Source organism: Doryrhamphus excisus, chromosome 3 (assembly GCF_030265055.1).
Source record: "Doryrhamphus excisus isolate RoL2022-K1 chromosome 3, RoL_Dexc_1.0, whole genome shotgun sequence".
Lineage (NCBI taxonomy): Eukaryota > Metazoa > Chordata > Actinopteri > Syngnathiformes > Syngnathidae > Doryrhamphus > Doryrhamphus excisus.
This window is the reverse complement of record NC_080468.1, coordinates 20,794,524-20,822,034: the sequence shown is the minus strand read 5'-3', so window position 1 is coordinate 20,822,034 and position 27,511 is coordinate 20,794,524. Positions and strand designations below refer to the sequence as shown.

The 27,511-nt window shown below is 41.7% G+C and overlaps 2 protein-coding genes across 2 annotated transcripts in view; both read right to left on the bottom strand.

Moving 5' to 3' along the window:
- Nucleotides 1-116: 116 nt before the first annotated feature.
- chrnb1 (cholinergic receptor, nicotinic, beta 1 (muscle)) lies at nucleotides 117-8,592 on the bottom strand. Its single transcript, XM_058065939.1, has 11 exons — nucleotides 8,365-8,592; nucleotides 6,326-6,459; nucleotides 6,026-6,070; nucleotides 5,853-5,962; nucleotides 4,050-4,158; nucleotides 3,819-3,963; nucleotides 2,759-2,944; nucleotides 2,465-2,688; nucleotides 1,976-2,154; nucleotides 892-1,039; nucleotides 117-813 (listed from the first exon to the last, which is right to left on the bottom strand). The coding sequence occupies exons 1-11, from the start codon at nucleotides 8,423-8,425 to the stop codon at nucleotides 676-678; spliced, it is 1,479 nt and encodes a 492-aa protein (XP_057921922.1). The 5' UTR covers nucleotides 8,426-8,592; the 3' UTR covers nucleotides 117-675.
- A 4,739-nt stretch (nucleotides 8,593-13,331) lies between these two features.
- fgf11a (fibroblast growth factor 11a) overlaps nucleotides 13,332-27,511 on the bottom strand; it is a 39,057-nt gene continuing 24,877 nt past the window's right edge. Inside the window, exons 3-5 of the mRNA XM_058065940.1 lie at nucleotides 25,011-25,114; nucleotides 14,423-14,621; nucleotides 13,332-14,356 (exon numbers count right to left, since the gene is read on the bottom strand). Of these exons, the coding sequence (XP_057921923.1) occupies nucleotides 14,214-14,356; nucleotides 14,423-14,621; nucleotides 25,011-25,114 (446 nt within the window). The 3' untranslated portion in view covers nucleotides 13,332-14,213. The remainder of the gene's footprint in view (nucleotides 14,357-14,422; nucleotides 14,622-25,010; nucleotides 25,115-27,511) is intronic.

Genomic DNA, 27,511 nt, shown 5'->3' with positions numbered 1-27,511 from the left:
GCTTATTTAATCGTACCGCCTCTCCATGTCTATTCATCAGTGTGTGTGTTTATATCAATAGCATATAGAGAGTTACATAAATGATAGAAACGATACCTTTTGGTGAATTTCCACTCTTTATTGAAATGAAAACAAAATAACAAAACCACACAATTTGCAGTCGTGTGTGTGTGTGTTTGGCAAGGGGGAAAAAAAAAAGGTGGCCTATACGAAGGGAATTCCACAGCTGCAACATAAGAATAGCCTCCGTCCACAAACACAGACAAGTGCTTTAAATACAAAGAGGATTAGTTGGGGCACAGGAATATCCATAAAGCATGTGACACACTGCGGCACATTGTGACACATGGAAATGAAAAGCATACGGCTGGCTCATTACGGCATCTGCTGGACCTCGTGTTTATTTGTTGACACCATCGCCTCATATTTATGTCATGTTGTCCGCATCACATAAACATTACATTTTTTAATATTTTTTTTCCATTTTTAAATGATTTTTTTATTTTATATGTTAAATTTAATCGTATTAAAAAGGTTGCAGAATATTCCATGGAGTCCATGATTAATATCATCTACAATGTGGAACAACGGCCAGGAGTTCTCAAGCCTGGTTTCTGATCTGTGAAGAGTCAAAATGTTCATTTATTTGCATTTATTTTATTGTTTTGGTTGTTTTTAGAAAGGGTCGGTGGGTGCACGGTTGAGGCTGGCCTTAATAAAAATAGCCAAGGTGCCCACGGTGGTGAAGATGACAAATATCCAGAGGAACATACGGTCCACCACCATGGCCACGTACTGCCAGTCCTCCTTCAGCTGGGAAGCATAGGGGAGATGGTTAGTTAAGATTGCAATTTTGTGGAAAATGTTGATTTTTAATCAAATAAATCTTACCGCTTCGTAATCCTTCTCAGCCTGCAGAGCTTCAGCTATGTACGTTATTGCCTCGATGGCTGACTTGAGTTCAGGGGGCAAAGCTAGGTAGGTGCTTGGCCCATCGATGTACTTTCTCAGGTCAGAAGACTTGGCCTCTGATTGGAACCTGCACAAACAGGAATGAAGAGGAGGGTGTGCACTCATTGCCAAAAGCATTTTGCTGCACACAAAATGATAAAAAATAGTCCTTGTGCTATTGTTTCTTTTGACTGGTTCAGTTTTCTGTTTTTATCAGCTGGCCTCCAGAGGGCAGTGTTTCTCCTACCGGCGCACCTGAAACCGGAAGAAACTACCTGCTTGGTATTCACCGCAAACATTACAGGAGTTTACAATGCAGTGCTGGTCCTGTGACCTCAGTCGTGAAGAACTGGTCTTCAGACGCAGTTGGCCTCGCAAGACTTCCTCCTCCTATTTCCTTCCATCAGGGCTCAAAGTAGCACCTCAGCGAGGAGTAAATTACAATTCATTAGACTAATTCAACTAAAACCGGCCATGTCTGGTGCCAAGACATGCACTAAATTCAATTAAGTGTGTGTGTGTGTGTGTGTGTGTGTGTGTTTTGGGGCACACTGCTTCCTCATCAAATTGCTTACATAGACCCAACCTGGGCTGACCTTTTGCTGTTCACACTCATTTGTACTATGTCGTTAAAAAGTGTTTTTTTTACTGTGTCGAAAAGTTGTGGTTATGTTTTACCTATGAAAGTTAATATTAACTTTACATCGGTGGTTGTTGACTTAGCTGGAATTACTGAAATTCTTGGAAAATGGATGATAATGAAGAATTGATGAACCAACAGCAAATTATTTATTTTGATGCTACTCTTTTCATATGATATTTTATAGTCTTATCTAACAGTGGTACTCCAGCTGCTAGTTTTATTGTATGACTTGACTATAATGGCAACAAACTTTGTTTTTTGTTCTCCTGTGGCTAACAATCTAAAAAAATGTACACTCTTTAGTCATAATACAGACCAGGAATGATGGCGACATGAGTGTGATTGGGTCGGGTATGATCTTTGACCCCATTAAGGGCTCACCTGTTGGGTTTGGGAAACAGAACAGAGGCATCTGGTTTGCGTATGAAGTACTCATCAGCACCCTTGTTGATGGCTAGCACTTTTTTCTCCCGTTGGACGGGAAGCATCTCCAAAGTCAGAGGCATCTCCACTTTGGGGCGTAACATGCACAGGTAAGGTGGCAGCATGTGGATGAAGATCTAGTGATGACAAAGAGGAGAGCAATGTCTTCAACGTGCGATGGTGTCGGGATGGATGGCCTAGATGAGGCATAATTGGCCTGCATTTGCCTTTTTTAAGGCTGGAGACATTAGTCAAAATGTTGGCTTTCAGTAGGGCGAGAACCCTTGAGAACATCTCAAGGGTGAATGATGTGCTGAAAGGCAGCAGCCAGGAAATGTGATCTATCTCCTCAGCAGTCGGCTCTAAAGGTGACCTTCATTGCGGCGCACAACAAATGAGTGTTATTGTGTAGAAAGTTATTTCAAAAACAAACTTGCTCGTGCTCACCCTGCGCACCCACAGGGGCATCATGTGCGTGTTTGGGGAGCGGTGGTGGAGGTTGAGCACCACCACGCTGAGGATGACGGAGCAGGTGACCAGGATCATGGTGAACATGATGTACTTGACGATGACTGGAACGCCCAGCGACGTCTCAGGAATTTTATCAGCAAGTAGCAGCAGGAAGACGGTGAGAGTGAGCAACACGTTGATGGACAGGCCCATTTTCTCACCTTTAATCATTTTAAACACATTAAAAATCTTTAAAAGTAATATCAATGAAATAAATCTCAACAGTCATACCTGCGTCAGGCGGCAAGTAGAAGTTGAAGATGGCAATGAGGGTGATGATGATGCAGGGGAGGATGATATTCAGGACGTAGTAAAGCGGCTTCCTCTCAATGATCAGGTAGAACGTCATGTCCTCGTACATGTCGTTGTTCATGTTCTTTCTGCATGGCTTGTGTCTGATGTGGAACTCGCCGCTTTCTGGGGGCACAGCGCAAATAAATGGGAATTCCAAATATTCACGGTGATCTAATGAATCCATTTTCTATACTGCTTGTCACTGTTAGGGTCACATGGGAACTGCAGTCTTTCCCAGCTGAACACCCTGGACTGTTTACCAGGAAATCGTAGGACACATACAGTGGAACCCGTTTAAATCAGCTGCGCTTATGTCAACCAACTCATATACTATAACCTCTTATAACTAACCGTAGGTTTAAAAATCCTTCATCGCCACCATGTCCTAATGCCTCTGGCCAAAGTCATGGTTTCCAAGGGTCATCGAAACCGCTGTATAGACAAAATTAGTCACGAGAGTGCCACGAAACACCCTATTTTCCCACGTATTGACGTTTTTTTGAGACCAAATAAGCCATAATAGCATATAATAATTGTAAAAAATAATAACAATAAAATATAACAATGCAATATTTCCTTTAATATGTCATCTTTTACATATGAAGTTATGAAATTGTCATTTATGTGTTTTGTCACAAACAATTCGAACTGTCTGTAATACATTTGCAGCATTTCTGGAAATGCTGGCTCTTCAATTGTATTAAAGAGCAACATTTCTTTTGCAATGACTTTCTGTGAACGCACACCATTTTGAGCTGTTTTTATTTGCTTTATCGACTAAACATCTAAAAGAGTGTTGGGATGAAGGTTCTGCATTTTATAGTTTAAAAAAAAAAAAATTCCAGATGGGAAAACTGGGTCAAGTGGATATGTTTGATTTGACTTTTATTTAACTTTGAAATACATTCGGCATATTCGTCTTGTTTGTGTTAATGGCATTTAATGGCCACCTCCCACATCCTCAAAACATGCACGTTATGCTTATTATTTCCCTCACCGCTGAAGGCTTCATCCAGTTGTATCTCCTTGATCTCATTCCCCAGTAAGTCCAGCGCGTACTGCAGCTCTATCTCGGTGGAGTCGTACGTGTAGGAGCGGAACTGCATGGTGCAGTTCTGCCAGTCAAACGGGAAATACGTCACCTGTGTGAAGCAATGATACAAACCGAAGGCCCATATGAGCAGCGTAAAGAGATGCGTTGTTTAAGACAGTGGGTGAAAGTGGTCACCTTAACGCTGCAGGAGCTCAGGTAGAGCGCAGGCGGGGTCCAGGTCACTCTGCCGTTGCTGTAGGCCTGCACGTGAACATGCAGGGCCACATCGAACACGCCGTCATTGCTGCAAGTCATTAAAAACAGTGTGAAAAAGACCAAATGATGTACTATTCTTTTCTATTAATCAGATTAATCATAGTTTTGAATGAATGAATCAATCCTGATTAACCCATCCTCGAATATAGATGTCATGATCTGCACTTGTTTTGGTCTGCTGCCCCCTGTTGTCTCTTTTCTGTCCTGCAGTGGACTCCTGCCTTGCTCTCCTGATCTGCACACCTGCAGCCCATCGGCCATTAGGCCTTCATGTACCACTCCACTTCCATTGTTCCCTTGTCAGATCGTTGCATTGTCATGCCTCGTCCTGCATGCATATTGCACGCTTCAATTTCCGCTCCTGACCTTTTGCCCCTCTGCCTTGTAAATCGTTGTAACTTTTTGCTGCCTACTGTCTGTAAGTAGCTGAGCCACTACATCCTTATTTGCTATTTCAAAGTCTTTAGTTTGTACTTTTAGCTTCCCGGTGACCTTCTGTCACTGGTGTCTCTTGTTCTACTCTTTTTTTCTTCCTCTGTGAGTGCCCTTTGTTTATTATTAAATACGTCTTACCTGGAGCTTTTTAGCCTTGGAACACAATATTCTTTGTGCTTTGAAAAATCTGTCTAAAATGGATGAGACAGATTTTATAAATACAAATAGTTGGGTCTGAAGTATACCCATTCATACTTTGTATTAAAAGAAAGATAAATGGCATATAAATTTGTATGTATTAACATAAAATTTTAATCAATTTAAGAGATGGCACACGTCAGAAAATGAATATAGCTAACACTGGTTTCTTTCATAGCAAATAAATTTCAATCAGACTTATTATGAGCAATCAGGAGTTGCGTTCAAAGACGCCACTTCGTTTAAACTTGTTCACGTTTTGAGTGAATTTTCTGGGATTTCCAAGCATACTTAAATGCAGCAAACTGTAAGATTTCTAAATGTGTGCTAAGAATATCGACTTATTGGTTTTCTTTGCATATTTTTTTACTTAAACCGCACATACACTCATAATAAAGACAATGAATCGATGTCCGGGGTGCCTTTGAATGCATCTCGTGATCTGTCTTGTGTCAATGAGGAAGTGTTGTTGCAATGACGTATGGATAAGAGACGTGATTGTTGGGAGTTGGAGATGCATGTATGGCGTTGGATTTGAACTGCTGTTGATGTCGGCAGGTAAGAATAAAGTTAAAATAAGCGACGGGCACTATGTTTTGGGAGTTCCACTGTGGCGCTGTGCCTTAATTAAGCAAAAACGTCTATGGTTGTTATTGTTCATTCTATAATTACTAGTATGGTGGCCCACATGGACAAAAGTCCAGATACTCCAAACGGAGAAACACACGAACAAAGTATGGTATGGGAAAATTATGTAAATTACAAATTCTGCAATCACATAAACACTGCAAAATCAATTAAAAAATGCTGTAAATGCAAAAAAAAATACTTGAGAGAAATGTTGTCATTTTTCTTTTGCAATTGTATTTTTTACCTAGCAGTCATTATGTGATTGCAACGTTTTTAATTTGCAGCATTTCCTGGTGAATTTATGTTAAGGAATTTTTTTAATGTTTTCAGTCATGGATCATTTGGATACTGTACTGTACTGTATTCCGCCAAAATATCCTGATTCCCCCCATGCTGGTGTGTTCCACCTTAATTAAAAGTCATACTACTACAACTACAGAAGGTAACTTGGGTCCTTACTTGTTGATGAGGACAATGTCTGGTAGCCACACCTTTGCTGCGGGGATACGCAGCACATTAATCCCGTCATGCTCTTTGGGATTCCATGACAGTCGGTGGTCTGTCCATTCCTGTTTTTAAAAGTATTTCTTTATTATTGTTTACAGATACATACTTCATTAACACATGCTTACCAGATTCATGACAACAATGGTGCTCATTTCTTCATTTTTCATATTCTGAGGAAAGAAAAAAAGAAAAGAGCTTATATGACGGAGAAGCCACAACTATGGCAATGTAACTATTTTGCATATGAGAACCACGGAAGTGTGCGACTCAATCTGTCTGTCTATTTAAAACACAAGCAGGAATGTCAGCAGGACAGCTGTCACCAAGTGGGGGCTTACTGGAACAGCACACCTTATTTTGCTATATGAGAGCGGCACAACAAGGACCGCCATTTTTTTTAATGTACTTATGTTATTATAGCTCACCAGTCCAACAAACGAAGAGAGGGTCATGCCCACTCGGACCACCACTCGCTCCTCGGGGGTGTGTGCAGGTCGCACCTTCAGGTTATAGTTGGTGAAGACCTTCTTCGTCAGAGCCTGCTCCACATCCGCAGCTCCTGGGCAGTAACAGGAACAAAGAATTAAGATGAAGCCCACAAATGTGCTCTAGAATATTCACACATTATCCAATTCTGGTTATATTTACCTAAATTAAGCATTTTCAAGCATAACAATGGCTAAATGAACCAAAATACAAATATAAGCCGTTCAGAAGATGTGATATGTAGTGTTCTACAATGGTCACTAGGTGTCAGTAATGTTACATTGATGAGAAAATAGCCCCCGCAAGAAGTTCGCTGTTCATGTGTGAGTCCGTTATGTCATATTTATGTCTAAAATGTCTTATTTTCTTTATATTATGTCTATTATATTGCGTTATATAAGTGAAAAGGTGACTATAGGGGTGTTACGTCATGTCTAGAAGGTTCTAATAAAGTTATAAATAGGTTTTCTATGCTTTCACTAGTTGCTACGAAAATATTAAGTTTGTGAGTAAGGAATTCTACTTCGTAGAAATTCATTCATCACGGCCCGGTCTGGATGCGATTAACCACAATAAATGAAGCGTGACTGTATATTGGATTTAGTTACACTTTATGGTCATTACCTGCTAATAATCCTCTGCTTATGTGAGGTTAGAGCGATTTCTACTGTTTAATTCTGGAGGAAAGTTGATCACTTTTTACTAAAATTTCCAATGGTTTCCATAGGAACCCTATAGAAGACCATTCTACCATGATGAGGAGACTGCCGAACCCCAATGGCACCACCCTGGTCCACGCAGACCCCCTGTGCCGTGACAACACCCAGTTTTGCACTTCTGGTGGGTCGAGATGAGAGGAGCCAACAACTGGTCGAGATGCAACGATTTAGTAAGTAACACGTTTCTATACTTTGATAAATCAAAAGACTCCAAACAATATCAATATCGGAAATGGAATATTGGCAACTTAATGATAACTTTGTCCACATTCAAGTCAAATTGTAAAACTCATCTGTACTCGTCATGGTAAACTCCATTTTCCTTTACTTTACTCTCTGCCTGTCAACTACTTAATAATAAAATAAAAACATTTCAATAAGATAACTACTAATTACTACTAATTGATTTTATTGTACCATTATGTTGTAAATGTATGTAAATCATACAATGTTCATATTTATAATTAGTTGTCATATACACACTGACATTAATATTGACATCAAAAACGAGAACATGTTTTTTTTATTTTTATGAAATGACCCTGAACGCATCTTGAGTGTACTATAAACGATACAACAAGCGTATTTGCTGCTGCATTAAATGAACTCAGTAACTAAACAAGCAGTCGTTCACTTTTCAATGACTCTATGACTCACATCCGTTTCCACCCGTGCAGTGAATCAGCGAAACTCGAGTTTTCGTCAATACATCGCTATACGCCTCTAACAAAAAAAATGTACACATGCAGTTAGAGTTGATGGTTTCCTTATTTCAATTTTGTTGGCGGGAGTGAGTCAGTTAATGATCCGGTCAAAAAGTTTTTAATGATTCGTTCATGATTCTCCCATCTCTGATCTGTCCATGTATGTTTAATTAATGTCAATAACATAAACGCTGATGGCTAATTTAATCACGATACAAGTCATGTCCAGGAATGGGTTGCTAATCAAATCACCTGCCTGAGGGACAGAACACTAAAGATTTTCTCCACAGTGATCAATGCCACTTAACTGATGGTGAATGTTTTTGGAACTACATTTATTCATATGGTTTTTGGTTTTTATATGCTCCCTGCATGTATTTATTACTTCAATATTGGCAGGATGTTTTTGCTGTGCATATTATATCGCTAAACCTGGTTATTTGGGTAAAGGTAGGTAATATTGATTTTGTGCGAAGGTTATTGTGCTGGTGTCATTCTTACTGCCTGTGAGTTGTTAGTGGAAGATCTACAAGGATAGTATCTGCTGCCTCTTACCTCCAAGTGCACTTAGGCTGCATACACAACATGCCAGCAGGAGCAGACTTGAGGTGTTCATAGTGACGCAAACAAAAAAATCCACGACACAAAACAGCCTGTTCCTTGGCGAATCTGATGTTTTTCCTTTTGTCTTTTTTCTTTTCTGTAGCAGCTCACGACGGATCCTTAGCGTGAGTTCGGTCCGAGTGACTGTTGTTGTCCGTCAGTCAGTCAGGCCGGGCGGGCAGGCCAACTGCTGTCTGCTCCAATTACGGCCTACAAGGCGGAGGGGAGGATATGTGTCACCTCTACACCCTTTCAGGCCTGTGACTGCTGTGTTGTGTGTTGTTGTGCATTGGTTCATGTATTCATGTACAGTGAATCTCTGCAGATTGGTCATTTGGCATTCAGGGTTCCACACACACATACACACACACACAAAAAGGAGAATTAGTGCTTTTCTCAGAGAAAATAGGCCATTGTTTCTCAGACAACACATCTCCGGAATAGCGAACTCCTTAATCCAGGCTTTTTTAGTGTGTAAAAATTGACATTTTTATGGCCGTCCCAATGACTTACGTTTATTTTCTATTCCCAGGCGGTCTTGAAATGTAACCCCCGGGAAGAGGGAAGATCTACTGTTCATAAGCATATACAGTAAACCTCGGATATATCGGATTCAATTGTTCCCACTGGTTTTGTCCGATATAAGCGAAATCTGTTATATGCGTATACCGGAAAATGTCTGTTTTACGCATATATCGGATTTATATCCGGTATATGCGTAAATGGGATTTTATCCGTTATAAAAAGGCACTTCCTTGACTATGTTTCCAATGTACCTGGACGCGCAGGCAACGCTGCAAACGCTGCAATAGCGGCCACGATGCGGCCATCCGATATATGCGAGGGAAATTTAATGGAAATGCATTGGAACGGGACTGGAGATTTTGTCCGAAATAGGCGAAATCCGTTATAAAAAATCCCATATATGCAATGAATTTTTATTGGAAATGCATTACAGAAAAATCGGTTCTTTTTTATCTGTCCGTTGTGAGCAAATTTCCGATATATCCGAGTCCGATATATCCGAGGTTTACTGTACTTTTGCAGCCATAACTACTTATCTAGGAAGTGCTTTTTGTGGCTGTGTGAATTTTGGAGCTTGCTCTCATGCTATGCTGTCAACCCCAAAAACGACAATGCAACGCTTAGCGGTGAGCAGTAACACACCACCATCATTTATGATCCACTCTCGCCGCCGTTTGGTCCTCGGCCAATTTAATTCCCATAGAAGCAAAGTGTTAACAGCGTGCTGCATCAACAATAGATCACTTCCGTTTTTTATCGGCTGAGTTGAATTGGATTGTTTTCTAGGGATTAGGTGCATCGGCAACAAGTGAGAGACAGCAAAGTGTTGATGTCGTTAGTGTAAAATCAATTTGATGGTGCTAAAAGATCCACAGTTAATTAAATTAAGAAGGCTTCTGCCTAATTGCATTTGTTTTTTTAGTCATTTTCTTCATTGACTAAATGTTAAATTAACCTGTTCTGTGTCAGAACAACATTGGATCTTAAAGGATGGCTGACCCAAGATGGCTGACAGTACAGTACAGTACATACTCCTAATTTAAGGCTTTGTCCCAATTCAGGCTCGACTGTCGCCCCTCGCTACATCACGGTTGGAAGATTGCTCCCTCACTTAATGAATTATTGCTCTACCGTGATTAACTATGGTCTATTATTAGGCAAAAAATATTGAAAGACAAGTTATTAAATTTAGTAAATTGACTTCCCGTTTTATCTGGAAGTGGTAATTTATTGGCTTCTTAATTTGTTTCTTCATTAGAAACACTTTCTTAAACTGCAATGGTGTAAACAAAGAATAATAGGAGTGTAAAGGTGACTATAGGGGTGTTATGGCATGTCTGCAGGGCTTTAATTATGTTAAAAAAAGGAAGCAGGAAGTCAAATATGCTATGCTCTAAGAATATTACATTTATTAATATTGAATCCTACTTTGCCAAATTCAGCGATAAACGAAGTACAATTGTACCCAGGTTCCTTAGTCTTCATAGGCTGGGATCCTCCAGCCGGGAATTGGCACTGTGTACCTTTTGGAACACTTCCTGGTTGTCATGTGTTTACATCCTTCTTGAGGCGCTGATGTCCAGGTCCTCAAAGAAGACAGAAAAAGAGAAGCTGGACAATTTATTTTTTATTTGTGGTTTTTTTGGAAAGGAAAGAGAAGACATCTGCCTTTTATTTTTGTTGTGCACGGTAGCCTAGTGGTTAGCATGTTGGCCATAAAGTCAGGTTCTATTTTGAGTTTGCATCTTTTCTCCCGGTTCTTCCCACTTTCCCAAAACATGCATGCTCGGTTAATTAGTGACCATAGGTATGAATGCAAGTGCACTGTAATTGGCTGGCAACCGGTTCAGCGAGGACCCCGCCTCTCGCTAGTCAGCTGTGATAGGCTCCAACGTACTCACGACCCTGGTGAGGATAAGTGGCATAGATATGGGAAGTACCACGTATCGTCCCGATGAAAAGACACACCAAGAAAACACACTGACCACTTGTGTTACAATCATACAAATATATTAGTTTGTTTTATTCAATTATATCCAATAGTATGTCTCCCTTCACTTTGTGTAAGTTATCATAGAAATAAATGCAGATCATATTGCACATGTAGGGAGGGTATACAGGTAAGGGCGTAAAGAGTAAATAGAGGGCATAGTCTGTTTTTTTTTTTGTGTCCAATAAATGATTTGGAGCATGCAAACTTGTCCAGCTTCCGTGACTGTGGAAGACCACCCACCCCAACTTCTGCCTCCGCTGCTTCACAGTGTGTCTTCCATTCTGGGTGGTGTCCAGCAGTGGTTTTCCATTACACAGCTACAGGTGAAACTGTTGCACCCATGTCGCACCTGCATGGGTTCTATAGAAAGATATATATATATATTTTTTGCCTGGTTGTATAGAAAAATAGTGTCATTGTACCTTTTGATAGTTGGAAGACTAAAGCGCTCTTTTTGCATTTGGAAGACAATGATTTTTTTTTTTTGTCACAAGTGTCCATGCAATACAAAGAACGACAAAAATAACGCGTGGTGGATTGATGGATGACTCGTACACGTGAAAGGTATAAAGTGTGTGAGGAGGTGTGTAGTTAAAGTCCGCTGATGAGGTGAAATGTTAGGAGGTCAGCCAGTTGGTTCGAGCAGACCAGGAGGAAGCCGAGGAAGACAGTTTTTGCTTTTCTTTTTCTTATATCCCATCTTTCAGGGCAACCCCCCCACCCCCCCGCCGCACCCCCCCCGCCCCACCACCCAACACACACACACACACACACACACACACTTCAAATTAAAAACACAAAACAACAAAGTCCCAAGTATTCATAAATGAAACATCAACGTAAAATGGACTGCATTGAAACACTGGGAGTCCCTCCATGATGTGTGTGCGTGTATTTGTGTGTGTGTGTGTGTGTGTAGGTGTGTAAAGGTCACTGGTGTAACCACATCTGTGCTGGTACATTACAACGCAACGTCTGCCAGTCCCATCACTTTACATTACTCGCTATATCTAGTTATAATAATAATAATAATAATGATAATACAGTATGGTCATCTATGGGGGCAAGCTTGATGTCTAAAAATAAATAAAGTCAGAGAGGACAGCGTCACTCTTTTGTCAGAGCTCCCCTTCCCCCTCCCTCCCCCAACGACTCTCTCTTTTTTTTTTGGTGTGTTTTCTGCTGCATTGCAGATGTGGCGAAGGGACTCCACCTCAAAGTAATGCATGCACACACACACACACACACACACACACAAAGGGCAAAGAAAAATAAAAGCTTACACATGTTCAATATCAATATTAATCTGCACCTGCTCTCCTTTGCCACCCCCCCCCCCATCCCAGACATGGTGGTGGCTGAATCTTGTTAATAGCGTTTATTGCTTTTTTGTCCAAGAACTCATTGATTCTTCCTCAACTCACACACACAAAGATACGCTATACTGTATAATGTCGTAAACACACACACACACACACACACACACACACACATGCACACATGCACAGCAACCAGGTTAATGTTAAGAGATGTGGAACTCCCCCAGGAGCGCCCAACCTCTCTCTCGCTCAGCCCGGGATGACCCTCGCTGCAGTCTGCTCAGTAAGCATGGCGAGAATTGACCGAGGCAAGGGAGTCCCCGAGGAGGAGAGGGGGTGCATGCCTCCGAATTCCAGACTTTAACCCCCGTTCGTATATCTACACACCATAGCTACAACTCCCCCCCCCCCTCCCTTTTGCATCCTCTGAAAGCAATGGTAAACCCCCGGTATTTAACACGGACTGTAATCAGTTACACTCCAAAACAACAGCGGGAGCCCTGCAGCCAAACCACTGCTGTTTTAAAGCCTTTAAAACACATCGAGGTTACTAACCTAATGTGCTATTATTCTTTTTTTTTGCATCAAAACAAAACTGCTTTTTTGTAGCCCTGCCCAAAACATCCCACATCAACCCTCTAAACTTCAAACATCAATACATGCTGTCTATTTTACATCATTAATACCTACAATACTTACACTTATTTCTTCGATTTATAAAGTTCCCTCCTGAGCCACAAAGACCACCACAACAAGCTGCTATCAGCCCTTTACAGCTTCGTTCTTCTTGATTGAAACGGTGGAGACAAACATTAATACGAAAATATTGCAACATAGATGTCCCAGCCCTTAGAATGAAATAGTTATGTGAAATGTCCCCCCCCCCCCCACCCCCTATTTTATCACAGTTAAATCTTTCAGACTGCCATCTAAGCGGTATCTGACGACGGTCTTAATTCTCTTCTTGCGGCGTCCTTGTTTAATTAAACATTTGTGTAATTACTTTGTGAAGAATAGTCAAACATTTAATGGACTTAGCGATCCATGGGGGATGACTGGTCAAACATGGCAACCTGAAGGTCTATTTAGCCATTTAATTAAGGTTTAAGTGCTTCCGCCGGGGTGTGAAAGTATTGTTAACACTTACTGGCATGGTACGAATGTAACAATCGTGGAAATATTTCATGGGGAAGATCTTTCTCTCTGTATCTTACGTCCTTTGTGGACCAGGAACTCAACCGAAGTAATGTTGCTTCTAGAGCAATGAAGGGAAGTATTCTATACAGGCTTGAATAAATACTTTTGTTTCCATCTCAGTCTTATCCGTCATGCAATTGAGCTTCAAATATAGCCATCTAGTACATCATTGTATCATCTACTAATTCAAATAATCCACCTCACTAGTCAAAACGTTGTGTGTTTGTGAGTGAATTAATGCATAATACGTGTGTGTCCGCAATGTGCCCAGGATGCTTTGTAGGCTCTTTGTTTTAAAGGTTGACAGATTCTGATCAACTCTATTAACACAGAGTGGAAAATTGAATACATGTCACAAATTCATAAAATCACACCAGTGGTAAAATGGAACACACACACACACAGATGAAGCAAACCCAAACAGCGTTTCACTACTGCACCCATTGTGAGAAAAGCCAGGAAGACTCAGGTGCTGCATGGACTGGGAAATAAAGTCGGTGGTCATGGCAAGAAGGCATCTGGTTCTTCCCCTTCCAGCTTCCATAACGCAGCGTCTGATGCGAGGAGATGCCTCTTCCGTGGAGTTATTGCTTCCCAAATTATGTTCACACAGAGACTCGGACATAGAGGCGGATAGCAACTATTGTTTTGAGGCTGAGTACCGACCGTGGTAGCCAAAGAGTCTTTGAGAGATATTGTTATACGATCTGGCAACCCTGTTCAGTTGTCCAACGGGGGCTTCCTTCCACCCGCTTTGTTTCTAAGCGCTAGGAGGAAGAGGTTTTCGTTTTGGTTTCAGGGTCTTTTTTGCCATTCTGGTGCACAGGTGAGTCACTGGAGGTTTTCGGCGTCTTCCTGGGCGGACTCTGCTCGGCAACGTCGTGCAAGGACGGTTCCCTATACATCGCCACTAGAGAATGAGACAATGATGCAATTAGTGTTTTAATTGGTGCAAGGCACGTGTTTGTTTATTTACCTTCAATGAGTTTAGGTAGAAAATGTGCGGCTCCTTTTGTCTTCTTGACACGGTTCCCCTTCATGACCTGCCCGTCCCGGTTGATACCGATGTACCAGGCCCGACCCGACTGCGTCTGTCTGTACAGGATGGACGAGTAGGTGACGTAGTAGTTCTCAAACACACACTCTTTGAACTTGCACTCTGGCGTGAAGTGTTCCTGAAAAAGACACACGTACATGTAAATGGTCAAAGGTGAAGAATAACACATTTGGGATGGTGGAATGTGGGGGAAATGGAGCCCACATTTCATCGTGACAGGGTTACTGGAGTGGGATTCTGAGGTTGTTATGCCATTTTTCATCCGCTTGCGTTTACCTGGAACAAACAACCTTCAGCTGGATCTTTCGCCCACCCTCCCTTCTCTTCCCCGCTATGGTCCAGCGACCCCGCTTTTGGCCTTCGGTACACAAACACACACATTTACACCTTTGTATTCGACAATACGTCAACACTGGGACATCCCACGCAAACCCCCCCTCTTCTTCCTCCGTTTGCCACATTCTGTCTATCCTTGTTCACTTCATCCTATCCACCCGCATCCCTCCATCATTTTGTAACCTTGTCGGGGAACAAACCAATTTGCAGGATTGATTTGGAGCCTTGATGTGACGGGTGAGCAGAAAAGGCCTGAATAAGGACTTCACTCTCTCTCTCTCTTTCCCTTCTGCTCGCTCAATCCTTCGTCTCCTCTTCCTTCTTCGCCGCTTGTCAGCTTCAGTAGACCTGTTATCCACGGCGAGGCACATAAACACGGCCATTACGCTGACTGTATCGCCCATTCTTTAATTACACGTCCATTCACTCAGGCGCCCGTTCATTTCTTCGCCCACCCATTTGCTCAACTGTAATAGCAGCCAGAGAAATTCTCCTCAGAAGGTGTCATCAGATTGCTATCGTTAGCCGCGTGTAGCACTTTGTGTGTGTCTTGTGTTTGTCAGGAAAATAAAGACAAAAGTATTGGCACGGCCCGGGATGTACTCGTTATGATGCTGCACAACTACAACCATGATGATAAACACATTTTTATACCTCTGACAGCATCGACCAAAACACTTGGATTGCATCACATTAGTGTGCAGGTGTACCTAATGTTGTGGGTGTAGGTCAGGGGTCTCAAACTCAATTTACCTGGGGGCCACCGGAGCTAGGTTCTGGGTGAAGCCGGGCCGCATCAGTACTTTTTCAGTACTTTGGTTCCGGTTTTCCACACCAAAATATCTGATAAAACATTCCACTGTTCTCAAATATCTTAATTTTTGTTTTTCTATACACAAAATAAGATAAAAAAAATAAACAAATTAAGAATAAAGACAATAAATTAATCAATCAGTAATAAATAAGTAAAATAATAGTAAAACAGCAAATAAGAAAAACATAAGAAACTACATACAGTTGGTAGAGAAATTATTTTTTCAGATTCAAATGTACGGTATTAACAGTTATTTAACCTTTAACATGAACATAATTAAACTTAATAATTTGACCCAATTAGCAAGTTAGCATCGTACCCAGTTCCATCTGGGAGCAGCGTCGTAACTTTAACAACATGTTGCTTTATCTTGATGTGTATTTTCCGTTTTATTGCAAATCATTTCCTGCATTTCCTGCTTCATTGCTAATCCAAAGCAAAACAGGGCGGGGTAACAGGGTAGGGTAACAGTATGGGCGGGGCAAAATCATGTTAATTGTGTCCGGTGTGCACACAGCTTTAAGCTGTCATTTCTACACTAAACTTTGGTATCAAGGTGGGGGGCCTCAAACTAGCGTCTCGCGTGCCGCATTTGGCCCACGGGCCGCAAGTTTGAGACCCCTGGTGTAGGTAGTTTCTGTGCAATAATAAGTCAAATAGTACACTATCTTCACCCTGTTCGGCCTTATTGCAGCCACATTATGTTATAATTTCACGAGGCGTTCATCACTTTGCTCACACACTCACCCCAGGGTGCCGTCAGATGCTGCTACTTTGTGTGACAACACACTCATTTTAGGGGGCGCATTACTCACAGGGCACACACACACGGGGGACAGACGCAGACTCCGTCTGCTGATCTTTTACTTTGACGAGCCGTCACACCGATTTAATCATTTCCTCCTCAGCAAACAATCAAGGGTCTCTTTGACAGCCCTCGTCACCTTGAAGAGAGCCTGCACAAAATAATCATAATAATAAAACGGAAGCAGTGAGGCCCAATAAATCTGCTGCACTTTTTCTTGTCTTCAACAGGGGGTGCTCCAAACACAGGCAGCTACCGCCATCATTTCCTTTTTTTTATGCACCAAACCGTGCAGGTATTAGCAGAAAAACTTCCCCTAAACTTTAATCTATTTGAGAACACGCCATCGTTACACAACCCGACTCGCAGGGGTTGTGTGCTTCCACTCATGCGCACCTGCATGGCAGAGGCCACCCACCCAGCCGGCACCATGTGACCTGTGCACGCACACAAACTGTGACAGATGGATTAGTCGCCAGGCTCATCACTCACTTGCAAAGACAGAAACGAGGGAATAGAGAGAGAAAAAAAGATGAAATAATGAGTGGTGACGCTGTGGATGTATAGGATTATGACACACACACACACACACACACACACACACACACACAAACACACAACTGAAGACATTCGTCAGCCTTGTCCACACAACCTGGTACATTGATTCAATGTAAGACCTCTGCACAAAGTCAATAGACATTAGACTGCAAAAAAACTAGATTGCTCTTTGATTGGTGGAACTTCACTCGGAAGTTTCCATCAGGCAACAACGGGTTAATTCTGGGGCTTTGAGTCACCAGCACTTATCGACCACATCCTGGAGGACGAATGCATTTCACAGCGTCAATAGGGCACGTTCACACTCGTATGTATGTCGCACATGACTGAGAGGAGATGTATAGCTTTCATTGAGCTTGCTGCCGATTGACATAGCGCTACATTAGTCCTCAATTTTGAGTCTTAGTTCCATCCAAAACTTCAAAATTGGAGGTGCATGTCAATCATGTAATTATGAAATTGGTATCAGAAAGCAAATAAATAGTCCAGGTAGTTGGAATAAGCCCGCCGTACATGGCTGACAACACAGACGCACGCACACACACGCCATGCAGTAATGAGAACAGCTGGAGGATGTGCACGAGGGCCAAGAAGCAGAGGGGGGACGTCCTCTGCTCCTCACCTTGACGAGCAGACCCTCGCCGTGCATTTGGGGATTTTCCAAAGCCCCTCCCCGTATGGCGCTTCCCCCTCTCCTCCTTTTGCTTCATCCGCTATTTCTTCCTCTCACCTCCCCCTTTTTCCTCACCTCCATCCATCCGTCACATTTTGTATCATCTCCTTCCTGCGGGCCACATGTGTCCGCCACACCAGAGGAGGACATAGTAACAGAGGGGGTGTTTGGATAGTGGTGGTTGATCAGTGTGTGTGTGTGTGTGTGTGATGGGAGGTGGAGGTCGCTGGCTCTTGAAGAGAGGAAAAGTGAAGGAAAAGAGGGCAGAGGAAAAGCAAAAAAACAAGGGTGCTGACTCAAAGGAAAACGAAACGAGCGGGTTGTGATTCGATGGGCGGGATGAGAAGGAAGGTCACGGAAAGGGAGGTGTGTGTGTCCTCTCGGGCCAGACTGTAAAAAGACTGTTGAAGGGTTTATCGGGGGGGGGGCGGCTAATTGCCAATTTTCCACCTGTCAGGTGTGTATGTGTGTGTATAATGCACCAATACTCTTTTACCTAAAACATATTACAACCAGTGGTTACCGCGCAGGCCACACAGCTAGGAGACCGGAGTTCGATTCCACCCTCGGCCATCTCTGTGTGGAGTTTGCATGTTCTCCCCGTGGATGCATGGGTTTTCTCCGGGTACTCCGGTTTCCTCCCACATTCCGAAAACATGCTCGGTTAATTGCCGACTCCAAATTGTCCATAGGTATGAATGTGAGTGTGAATGGTTGTTTGTCTATATGTGCCCTGTGATTGGCTGGCCACCAGTTCTGGGTGTACCCCGTCTCTGGGATAGACCCCAGCACCCCTGCGACCCTTGTGAGGATAAGCGGTAGAAAATGAATGAATATTAGAAATACAATAAAATTTGGTCCTGTTTTTAAGTGCCAAATTGTGATTATTTGTGTTTATTTTCTGTCATGCCCCCACTGAGGGGGTTCGATTCGAGATACTATTGACAAACTGGTAATATATTTTTCCTGTACAGACACTGAACTCAAAATTGAAACCGGCAAAAATGCAACAAAATGGAGAGCAGAGATGCATACAAGCGTATTCAAATTGGATGCTGAGTATGACAAACTCAGACACGTTGGCAGGTCTGCACTAATATTAATAAGTCCTCCTGACAGTTCACCGTGCGGGGGTTTCATTACATTTGATATTCACATGAGCTAGTCTGTTTGATGCAGTTTAAGGTGAAATAAGGTCTGGACCTTCACTGTGAAAACAGACCTGACTACATTTTAATTGAAGACCCTTGGACTAAAAGGACGCCATGTTTAGGCTAGTCAAAGGTCAGATCAACAGCAGATCATGATTTACATTTTAATTAATTATTTGGAAATAAACTAAAGTCAATATAAAGCAGGGGACTCAAACTCAATTTACTTGGGGGGCCACTGGAGCTAGGGTCTGGGCGAGGCTGGGCCGCATCAGGTTTTCCAAAAAAAAACAAAAAAACAGCATTTATTAAAAACAGAAAAATGAATAAACTTTGCTTTGGTTCCGATTTTCTACAAGAAAAGCTCTGATAAAACATTCCACTGTTCTCAAATATCTTAATTTTTATTTTTCTACACAAAATAAATAAATCAAAAATAAAAATCAATCAATCAGTAATAAATAAATATAATAATAATAATAATAAAACACCAAATAATAAAAACCTAAGAAACCACATATAGTTGGTTGGTAGACAAATTATTTTTTTCAGATTAAAATGAACAAAGCATTATTAGAGCCCTGTAGACATGACAAAACACGACTATAGTCACATTTATACTCTTTTTATTTACAACATATTGCGCAACTGCAGGGTCTTGAGACACATGCTAACTCGCAAACGAGAGAGCTAGCGACCTAAACGGTAGCCTTCAAGTTATTTCCTTTAAACTTAAATAGCCAAAAACTTACCACTTCCACACTTATAGGGAGGATAACTATTAACAGTTATGTAACCTTTAACATGAACATGAATCAAACGTAATAATTGTTTCTGGGTACATGATACCATACAGCATCCATATCAAACTTTGCGCCGGCCGCACTAACATTAAACTTTCATATCAAGGCGGGGGCCTCAAACTAGTGTCCTGCGGGCCAAGTGTTTGAGACCCCTGATATAAAGTATGAACCATGTCAATATTTAGCCATGCATAAAAAGGGCGTGTTCCAGCATCTATGCTGTAAAAAGCATCTTGTGTTTTTGTTTTGGATGATGGATGTGTTCACTTCATATCACAGACGACCATCCATCGCTATTAACTTTGCTGGAAACATGACACACCGGGAGGTTTATTTATTAAGTCCAACAATGTGTAATAAATTACAGACACGTGTGAGTCCTTTGTCCTTTTCTAGTCTACCTTGCAAGTGCAGCTTCCTCAAGTGTGTTTGTATACGACCTTGTCTGTGTGTGTGTGTGTGTGTGTTTATGGATTGTTAGCACTGATTGGAATGCAGAATGGAGCTTGGCCCTCTCAGCTCTTTTGGGACAGCTGTAAGTCTTGTCCTAAGCAGCGGGGAGGCAGCTTTTTTGATCCTCCTGCGGCATTTTAGGGTGAATGTAAAACTCACAGCTCATTCCTCCTCCCCAACAATACGGCCTCATATTTGTTTCCTTGGCTCATGTGAGAGGAGGTGTTCCCTGTTTTCATGTGGGTGCACCCTGAGCTGGGAGAGGGACACAAAAAATTGCTTAAATTACTGCCTGCCCCCGGAAAAAAAGCAGTATTGGAGATAATGGAAGTGGAAGACTATCAGGGGAGGAATAATGGCGGAGATAACAAAGGCAGGAGAGATTCTGAGGCTCCGAAAATTAAAGCTCTGCATCTTTTGGAGCTGTTTTGGGGATACAAATACTGTTACTGTGTGACTTAATAGTTTTGTGAATCTATCTTGCAAAATTACCATTTAACTCAGTAAAAAGCAAAAAAGGCATATGATTCATCAACATTTTTTTTATACAAACTAATTTTGGCATACTGTACCTAATTTTCAGTGCACCAAAATGAGGCCCTTTATGGTAGGGAGTTTTGGTAAGCATCCCTAGTAGAGACCCTGCTAGCGGTCTGGCCCAATTATGTCTGCCCGGTTCTCTATGTTCATACCTGACTACACATGTGGCCTCATGGGTACGTGGAGGGAAGCCGAAATTAAAGTGTGTGTCTGTGTGCCGTTTTCCGACAGTTCAAGGCAGCATGATTTCACCACACACACACACAGTAGAAGCACATCGTCTCCACATCTCTGCCCAAGAGGCTTTTCCACACCACGCCGCTAATAAAATGGGCCACCGCATCCTCAGCTGAGCACTATTTTTAACAGGAAGTCATTTTCGGGGAGGGTGCCCACAGGTGTGCAGAGGTCCATTATGTGCACAATGAGGGGTTTACAACAACCTTTGTGCTGGTCAGGTAATTGTGACAGGACTGAATAGCTTAGAGGTCCAGCAGAGAGAACAAGGCCAGCAGATAAGAGAAACATGTAGACAGGGATACACTTACGGAGGAAAAAAAAAATGAAGCACCACACAGGACAGCAGGCGACACGGAAAGAAGGAGAAGGACTGTCATGGCTCCCAGCGGGGCACAGACTTGTCAATCCATCACGCCTGCTTCTAGCATCCCACCTAGTCTTAAAAGTGTCACAAAGCGCTCAGAGGAGCCTTTAGGTTTTTGTCATGTGCAAAATAAATCCATCGTGAGTTTTAACCACAGAAGTGCTTTTTTTTTCCTAGTACTTTGTGCCTCGCACTCAAAGACAAACAAGCACCAAAATGAGCATAAATCAATAAATCTCAAGGTTGTCTTCATGGCAAATCTGCATTCTTGTCCTCTTGGCTGACATGTTACATCCCTTAGCCTCCTTCCCTGACACAACTACTCAGTTGCCACCACTCAGATAATTGGATATTGGACACAGTTGGATGAGTATTGGAGAATTTGGCTTGGACCTGGTTTGGCTTTGTTCACAAAGTCTGCCTGTGAAGTGGCAAGATCAGAGGAGCGGTGACTCCCGGAAAACAAAAACCTTCCTATTGGTGCCTTACTCTAGTTTCCTTGGAAAGCCAATGGAAAGATAAACAATTGTTACATCGGAAAAATACAAGTGACAATTGGTACTGAAAGTTCTCGTACCCAACGGTTCATAAAATGAAACCAGATGACATAAAAACACACCAACCTAAGGTACTTCCACATCATGTTGAACAAGTACAACATTTTAAACATAAACAGTCAAATCTCGGTTTTATATGATTCATTAATCAATCTTGGATCACATACCCGATACCAAATCCCACAATACTTGTTTACACAATGCTACAGTATCCTGTACGGTACATTCATCTGGCAAACTCAAATGAGTTACACAAACTACTTTATTTGCCCTGTACTGTATCATTCAGTGGAATGGAGCGCCCAAACAAAAGCCCCTACTTATTGTTGACTGACTGTCACTGTGTATATTTTATTGAGTGTATTGAGTATATTTACCACTAAATAAGCCGCCATGGGGCCAAAGCGCTGAGTGTAGCATGTGGGTAGGTTGTGTGGTTGAGGAGTCAAGACTCAAGTGTGACTGGTGCAGTGCTTTGGGGTGAGGGTGGGGTGGGGGGGGGGGGTGTTATGACAAGAGGGGGGGGGGGGGGCTCCGAAGATAATTTCATTCATTCATTCATTCATTTTCTACCGCTGGGGGGTGCTGGAAACTATCCCAGCTGTCTTTGGGCGAGAGGCGGGGTACACCCTGGACTGGTGGCCAGCCAATCACAGGGCACATATAGACAAACAACCATTCACACTCACATTCATACCTATGGACAATTTGGAGTCGCTAATTAACCTAGCATGTTTTTGGAATGTGGACATTCAAACTCCACATTCACACAGAGATGGCCAAGGGTGGAATTGAACCCTGGTCTCCTAGCTGTGAGGTCTGCGCGCTAACCACTAGAAGATAATTTCATCTTCAATAAAAGTTTGGGTACCACTGGTCTAGCACCTGCGATTGTGATTGCACAGATTTTTAGTTGTGAGTCGATGTCTGCACATTCTTGGACGTAACATCGGTGATGACGGAGGAACTTCCTTTTTCACCTCTGTCTTCGTTCCTCGCTCTGGTTGGCGAGCCTCTGATCCTGTGGTCCCGCTGGCATTTGTCATTTGAGACATTACGAGCCAGCAATTTGATAAAGAAGTTGAGAAATATTATTGGATTTAAGGAAAAACTTGCCTCAAGGTATGAAGGTGAGGTCGGTGTGGATGTATTCTCCAGAATGTACACATCAACAATAAGTTCCATACGTTCTTTTGGAACATATTAATACTGAAAATCAAGGTATCAATTTCTTATTTCTTTCATTAATTCCATTTTCTCATGGCTGGGAGAAATCTTTTATTCTTCCCGGCACGCAGCAAGCGGTCCAATTTGAATCCACATTCCAGTACCAAATTTGCTACTCCGCCTGCTAAAGAAGCAACCCTAGAAGAGTGGAACACATCAACCTCTAAAACAAAACTGTCATCTATATAGCGCCCTCATTTCTTGCAGTAGTTAAGATATCGAGCCTGGAGCGCGGTGGCCAACAGGACAGTATATTTTCGCAGTGTAACCTTTACCTTAATGAGGTTGCACTGCTCGGATGGTCACCCTTTCCTGCTCGGACCGATCACTCCTTTACCTGCAATGCAGAGCCGGAGCACACAGCTTTTTTTGGATTGATGGTGCACGCTAGCTTTGTTTTGGTGTGCTGTATTTTGCCCACTGTGGGCGTGCTAAAATATCAAATCCCCGCCCTGGTGCTACTTGCACATAGCATAACACACGGACCCTCTACAGACTCAAAAGGAAAAAAAAAAATCTGTCTTCCTAATCTTTTTTCTGTACTCCATCTTTCACTCACATTTTGCAATGAATAAGAGCCAAGCAGGTCATTTAAGGTGAGGGGCGGGATACAAAAGCACCGCCCCCCCCTCCCTCCTTTCCCTATCATCTGACTCAGAGGGATTTTCTCCAAACTTTTCAGCAAGGGTCCTTTCCCTGATGTGCTAAAAAATGGGTCACCTTCCCTTTTGTTAGGAGAAAGCCTATACAGCCAGTATAACCTCTATAGGAGGGGTTTAACTGTCTCATGGGTGGGGGGACGGGGGGTGGTCCAAGCTTTACACAATTATGTTCAAGGACAAATTTAGTCAGTTCATTCTGCTTCATTTGTTTACTCCGAGGTTCATCATGTTATGTCTTTTGTCTTTTTTTCGTTCTTCAGTTCCTGGTTATTTCTATATTATTATATTATATTATAGTATATTATTTGTATATACTTGCTTTTATAGTCAGTATAGTTACTCCAGACCCCATTCACTGTGCAATATCTGATCAACCTCTATGTGCAATACTAAGGGCTCTAAATGCAATATACTAAGTTCTATGTGAAGTATTTCCATAATGCCTCATATTAACTCACTAGCAAGATCTCAGTGTATAGACCAGGGGTGGGCAAACTACGGCCCGGGGGCCACATCCGGCCCGCCAAGTGTTTGAATACGGTCCGCCCAATCTTTCCAAAGTATTTCATTTAAACTCAACATACAACCTGGCATCATGGCCTGAGCCAACCTTTTGATGGCTTTATCAATTTCGTTTTTTTACATGGTCTGTTGTTTACAAAGTGCTCCTGAAAAAAGAGACACAAGCACATAATAATAATAATAATTATTATTATTATTAGATTATTATAATTATTATTAGAACGATTATGATTATTATAATTATTATACTAATGCTAATTATTATATTAATTATATATAATATTATTGTTATATTTGCATATTTTACATAATAATAATATAATAATTATTATTTAAATTTTATTGTAATTATTATAATATTTTATTATTTTTAAAATATTTAAATATAAATTTAAAATAATAAATAATAATAGCAGATTGCATGACAATTTTACAGATACGTACAATAATACCAGGTGGACTGTTACGTGTAAAATATATAGTCTGCCCCCCCCCCCCCCCCCCCCCCCCCCCCCATATCAATGCGGCCCGCGAGTCAAAAAGTTTGCCCACCCCTGGTATAGACTCATCTCGTTTCCTATTATCTACATACCGTGTTGTATATAACTCTGTTGAATTTGTTCATATCATACTTGGGTTGTTTATATTGTTTATTTTTCTACATTGTGTATTTTGTACTGCTTAACTGATTCTGTACTCTTGCTGCTGTGCAATTCAAATTTCCCCACTGAGGGACGAATAAAGGAATATCTTATCTTATTGGATTGAAATCGGACGGTATCTTTGAATAGGAGGTTCATACCGAAGTGTAGAGGTAGCCCTCGCTGTTCATGGCCACATAGAGCCCCGTCTTGGTGCTCTGGATGGCAACTATCCGGAGGCCCACAGGAATCAAGTTGAACTGCACTGTTAAAAACACACACATAAAAAAAAGAGAAAAGCGTGAGTAAATTTCTCCTATTGTGTCTCACATTTGGGAATAAGCAGCAAAAGGAGGAAAGATGGTGGGATTAGCAGGAATTAAAAATCCAGTGGCTGGAGACTGCAGAGGTCATGCCGACCCGGCCGTGACAGAATTCCCCAGGTGGACACGCAGCCGAAAGAGACCAAATCACAGTCGAGAGCATTAGGAGGACACTTCATTAGAAAATGACCTCTTGAGCTCGCTTGGAGCTCATTCCCAGCCGCGCTCGGTGATGCACCTCACTAAAACCACTTTCTGTTTCGCTTCCGATTTAAACTATTTTTTTTTGCCAGGGATCATTCAAAGGCACGTGCACGAGAGCGAACATCAATGGCGGCACCGGTGCTATGCATTTTGTCAATGACTAATTACGCGTGTGCATGCTAAAATGATGGATGGATGAAAGAAGTCTTGTGGAGATGAAAAATTTAATACAGGCAAGTTTCAAATCAATTTTAAATAAGGAGTTCTGCCAACATAATGGATGGAGACAGAAAGTCAATGTTAGCCACAGTGGGGAGAAAAAGTTTGTGAATATATGCAACTTTCTGGCTACTTCCTTGTCAAATGTTCATATTGAACGGAAATATACCATCTCAGTGTGAAAGTACAAAGTCAGGTTTAAACAGTTCTTTTTTCATCCCTCAATCAAAAAGGGATTTGCTATCACACCCATCAGTAGAACTATTTCTGACTTATACACGCACCGATCATTATGTTGATTTCCCACAAGCCCTCCTTTCTCTGTTTTATTCAATTTCATTCTCCCCTTTGAAAAAATATTTATCAAAACTTTTGTTTTTCTGTCACTCCCCGGGGAGAGGAAATGAGAGGGGGGAGGAGGGGTGGTGCCAAATCAATCCCGCGAGTCAATTTGAGGGCTGGAGATCATGGAGACAATAAATAAACAAAGAGAAAGCGGAGGGAGATTGGATGTGGGGGGGGGAAGAGGCGTCCAAGGAGGAGCTGCAGCATCGGGACGCAAAGTTAAGATGTTTAAAATTGTGCGACAAAAACAAAGTCCGGTCATCCTTTGACTTGTTAAATTCATTATTACAATTGTTACAACACTTACAGCATATTCAAGAGTCAAATTGAACGCTGAGTACTATAAATCTGTACATGTTGGTAGGTCTACATTCAAATGAAAGACTCCTGCGTCCCCCATGGGGGGACCCGCGCTACTATTTGAAAAGCACTGCATTACAAACACCCCAAAATCTGGAATTTGAAGCCTTGTTAAGGTGTTCCAATGATTTAGAGTGCGTGTGCCTGCACTGCAATTATCTAACAAAGTGCTTACAACGTTCTGCACGATGAAGCAACTCCTCCGGTATATAAACTACTACCCTGGCATTTTCATTTGAAAAGTGGAAACAATATTGTGCAGAGCAGAAAATTCACAACCATGCAGTATTCAGAACAAAAAGCGTGCCAAAAAATGTGTCTGTACACGAGTCATAAAACAGTCTAAAGCAGGGGTCTCAAACTCAATTTACTTGGGGGGGGCCACTGGAGCTGGGGTCTGGGCGAGACTGGGCCGCATCAGGTTTTCAAAGAAAAAACGCATTTGTTAAAAACAGAAAAATGAATAAACTTTGCTTTGGTTTCGATTTTCTACAATAAAATCTCTGATAAAACATTCCACTGTTCTCAAAAATCTTAATTTTTATTTTTCTACACAAAATAAGATGAAAAATAAACAAATCAAGAATAAAGAAAATCAATCAATCAGTAATAAATAAATAAATATATTAATAACAATAAAACGGCAAATAATAAAAACTTAAGAAACCACATATAGTTGGTGGGTAGACAAATGATTTTTTTCAGATTAAAATGAACAAAGCATTATTAGAGCCCTGTAGACATGACAAAACACGACTATAGTCACATTTATACTCTTTTTATTTACAACATATTGCGCAACTGCAGGGTCTTGAGACACATGCTAACTCGCAAACTAGAGAGCTAGCGACCTAAACGGTAGCCTTCAAGTTATTTCCTTTAAACTTAAATAGCCAAAAACTTACCACTTCCACACGGATAGGGAGGATAACTATTAACAGTTATTTAACCTTCAACATGAACATGAATCAAACGTAATAATTTTTTTCTGGGTACATGATACCATACAGCATCCATATCAAACTAACATTAAACTTTCATATCAAGGCGGGGGACCTCAAACTAGTGTCCTGCGGGCCACATTTGGCCCGCGGGCCGCGTGTTTGAGACCCCTGGTCTAAAGTCATCATTTTCAGTCTTTGAGTTCCATGGACAAAAACAAATCAAACCATCCTTAATCGTCTGCGAGCTGTAAGAAATGGCAATGGAGG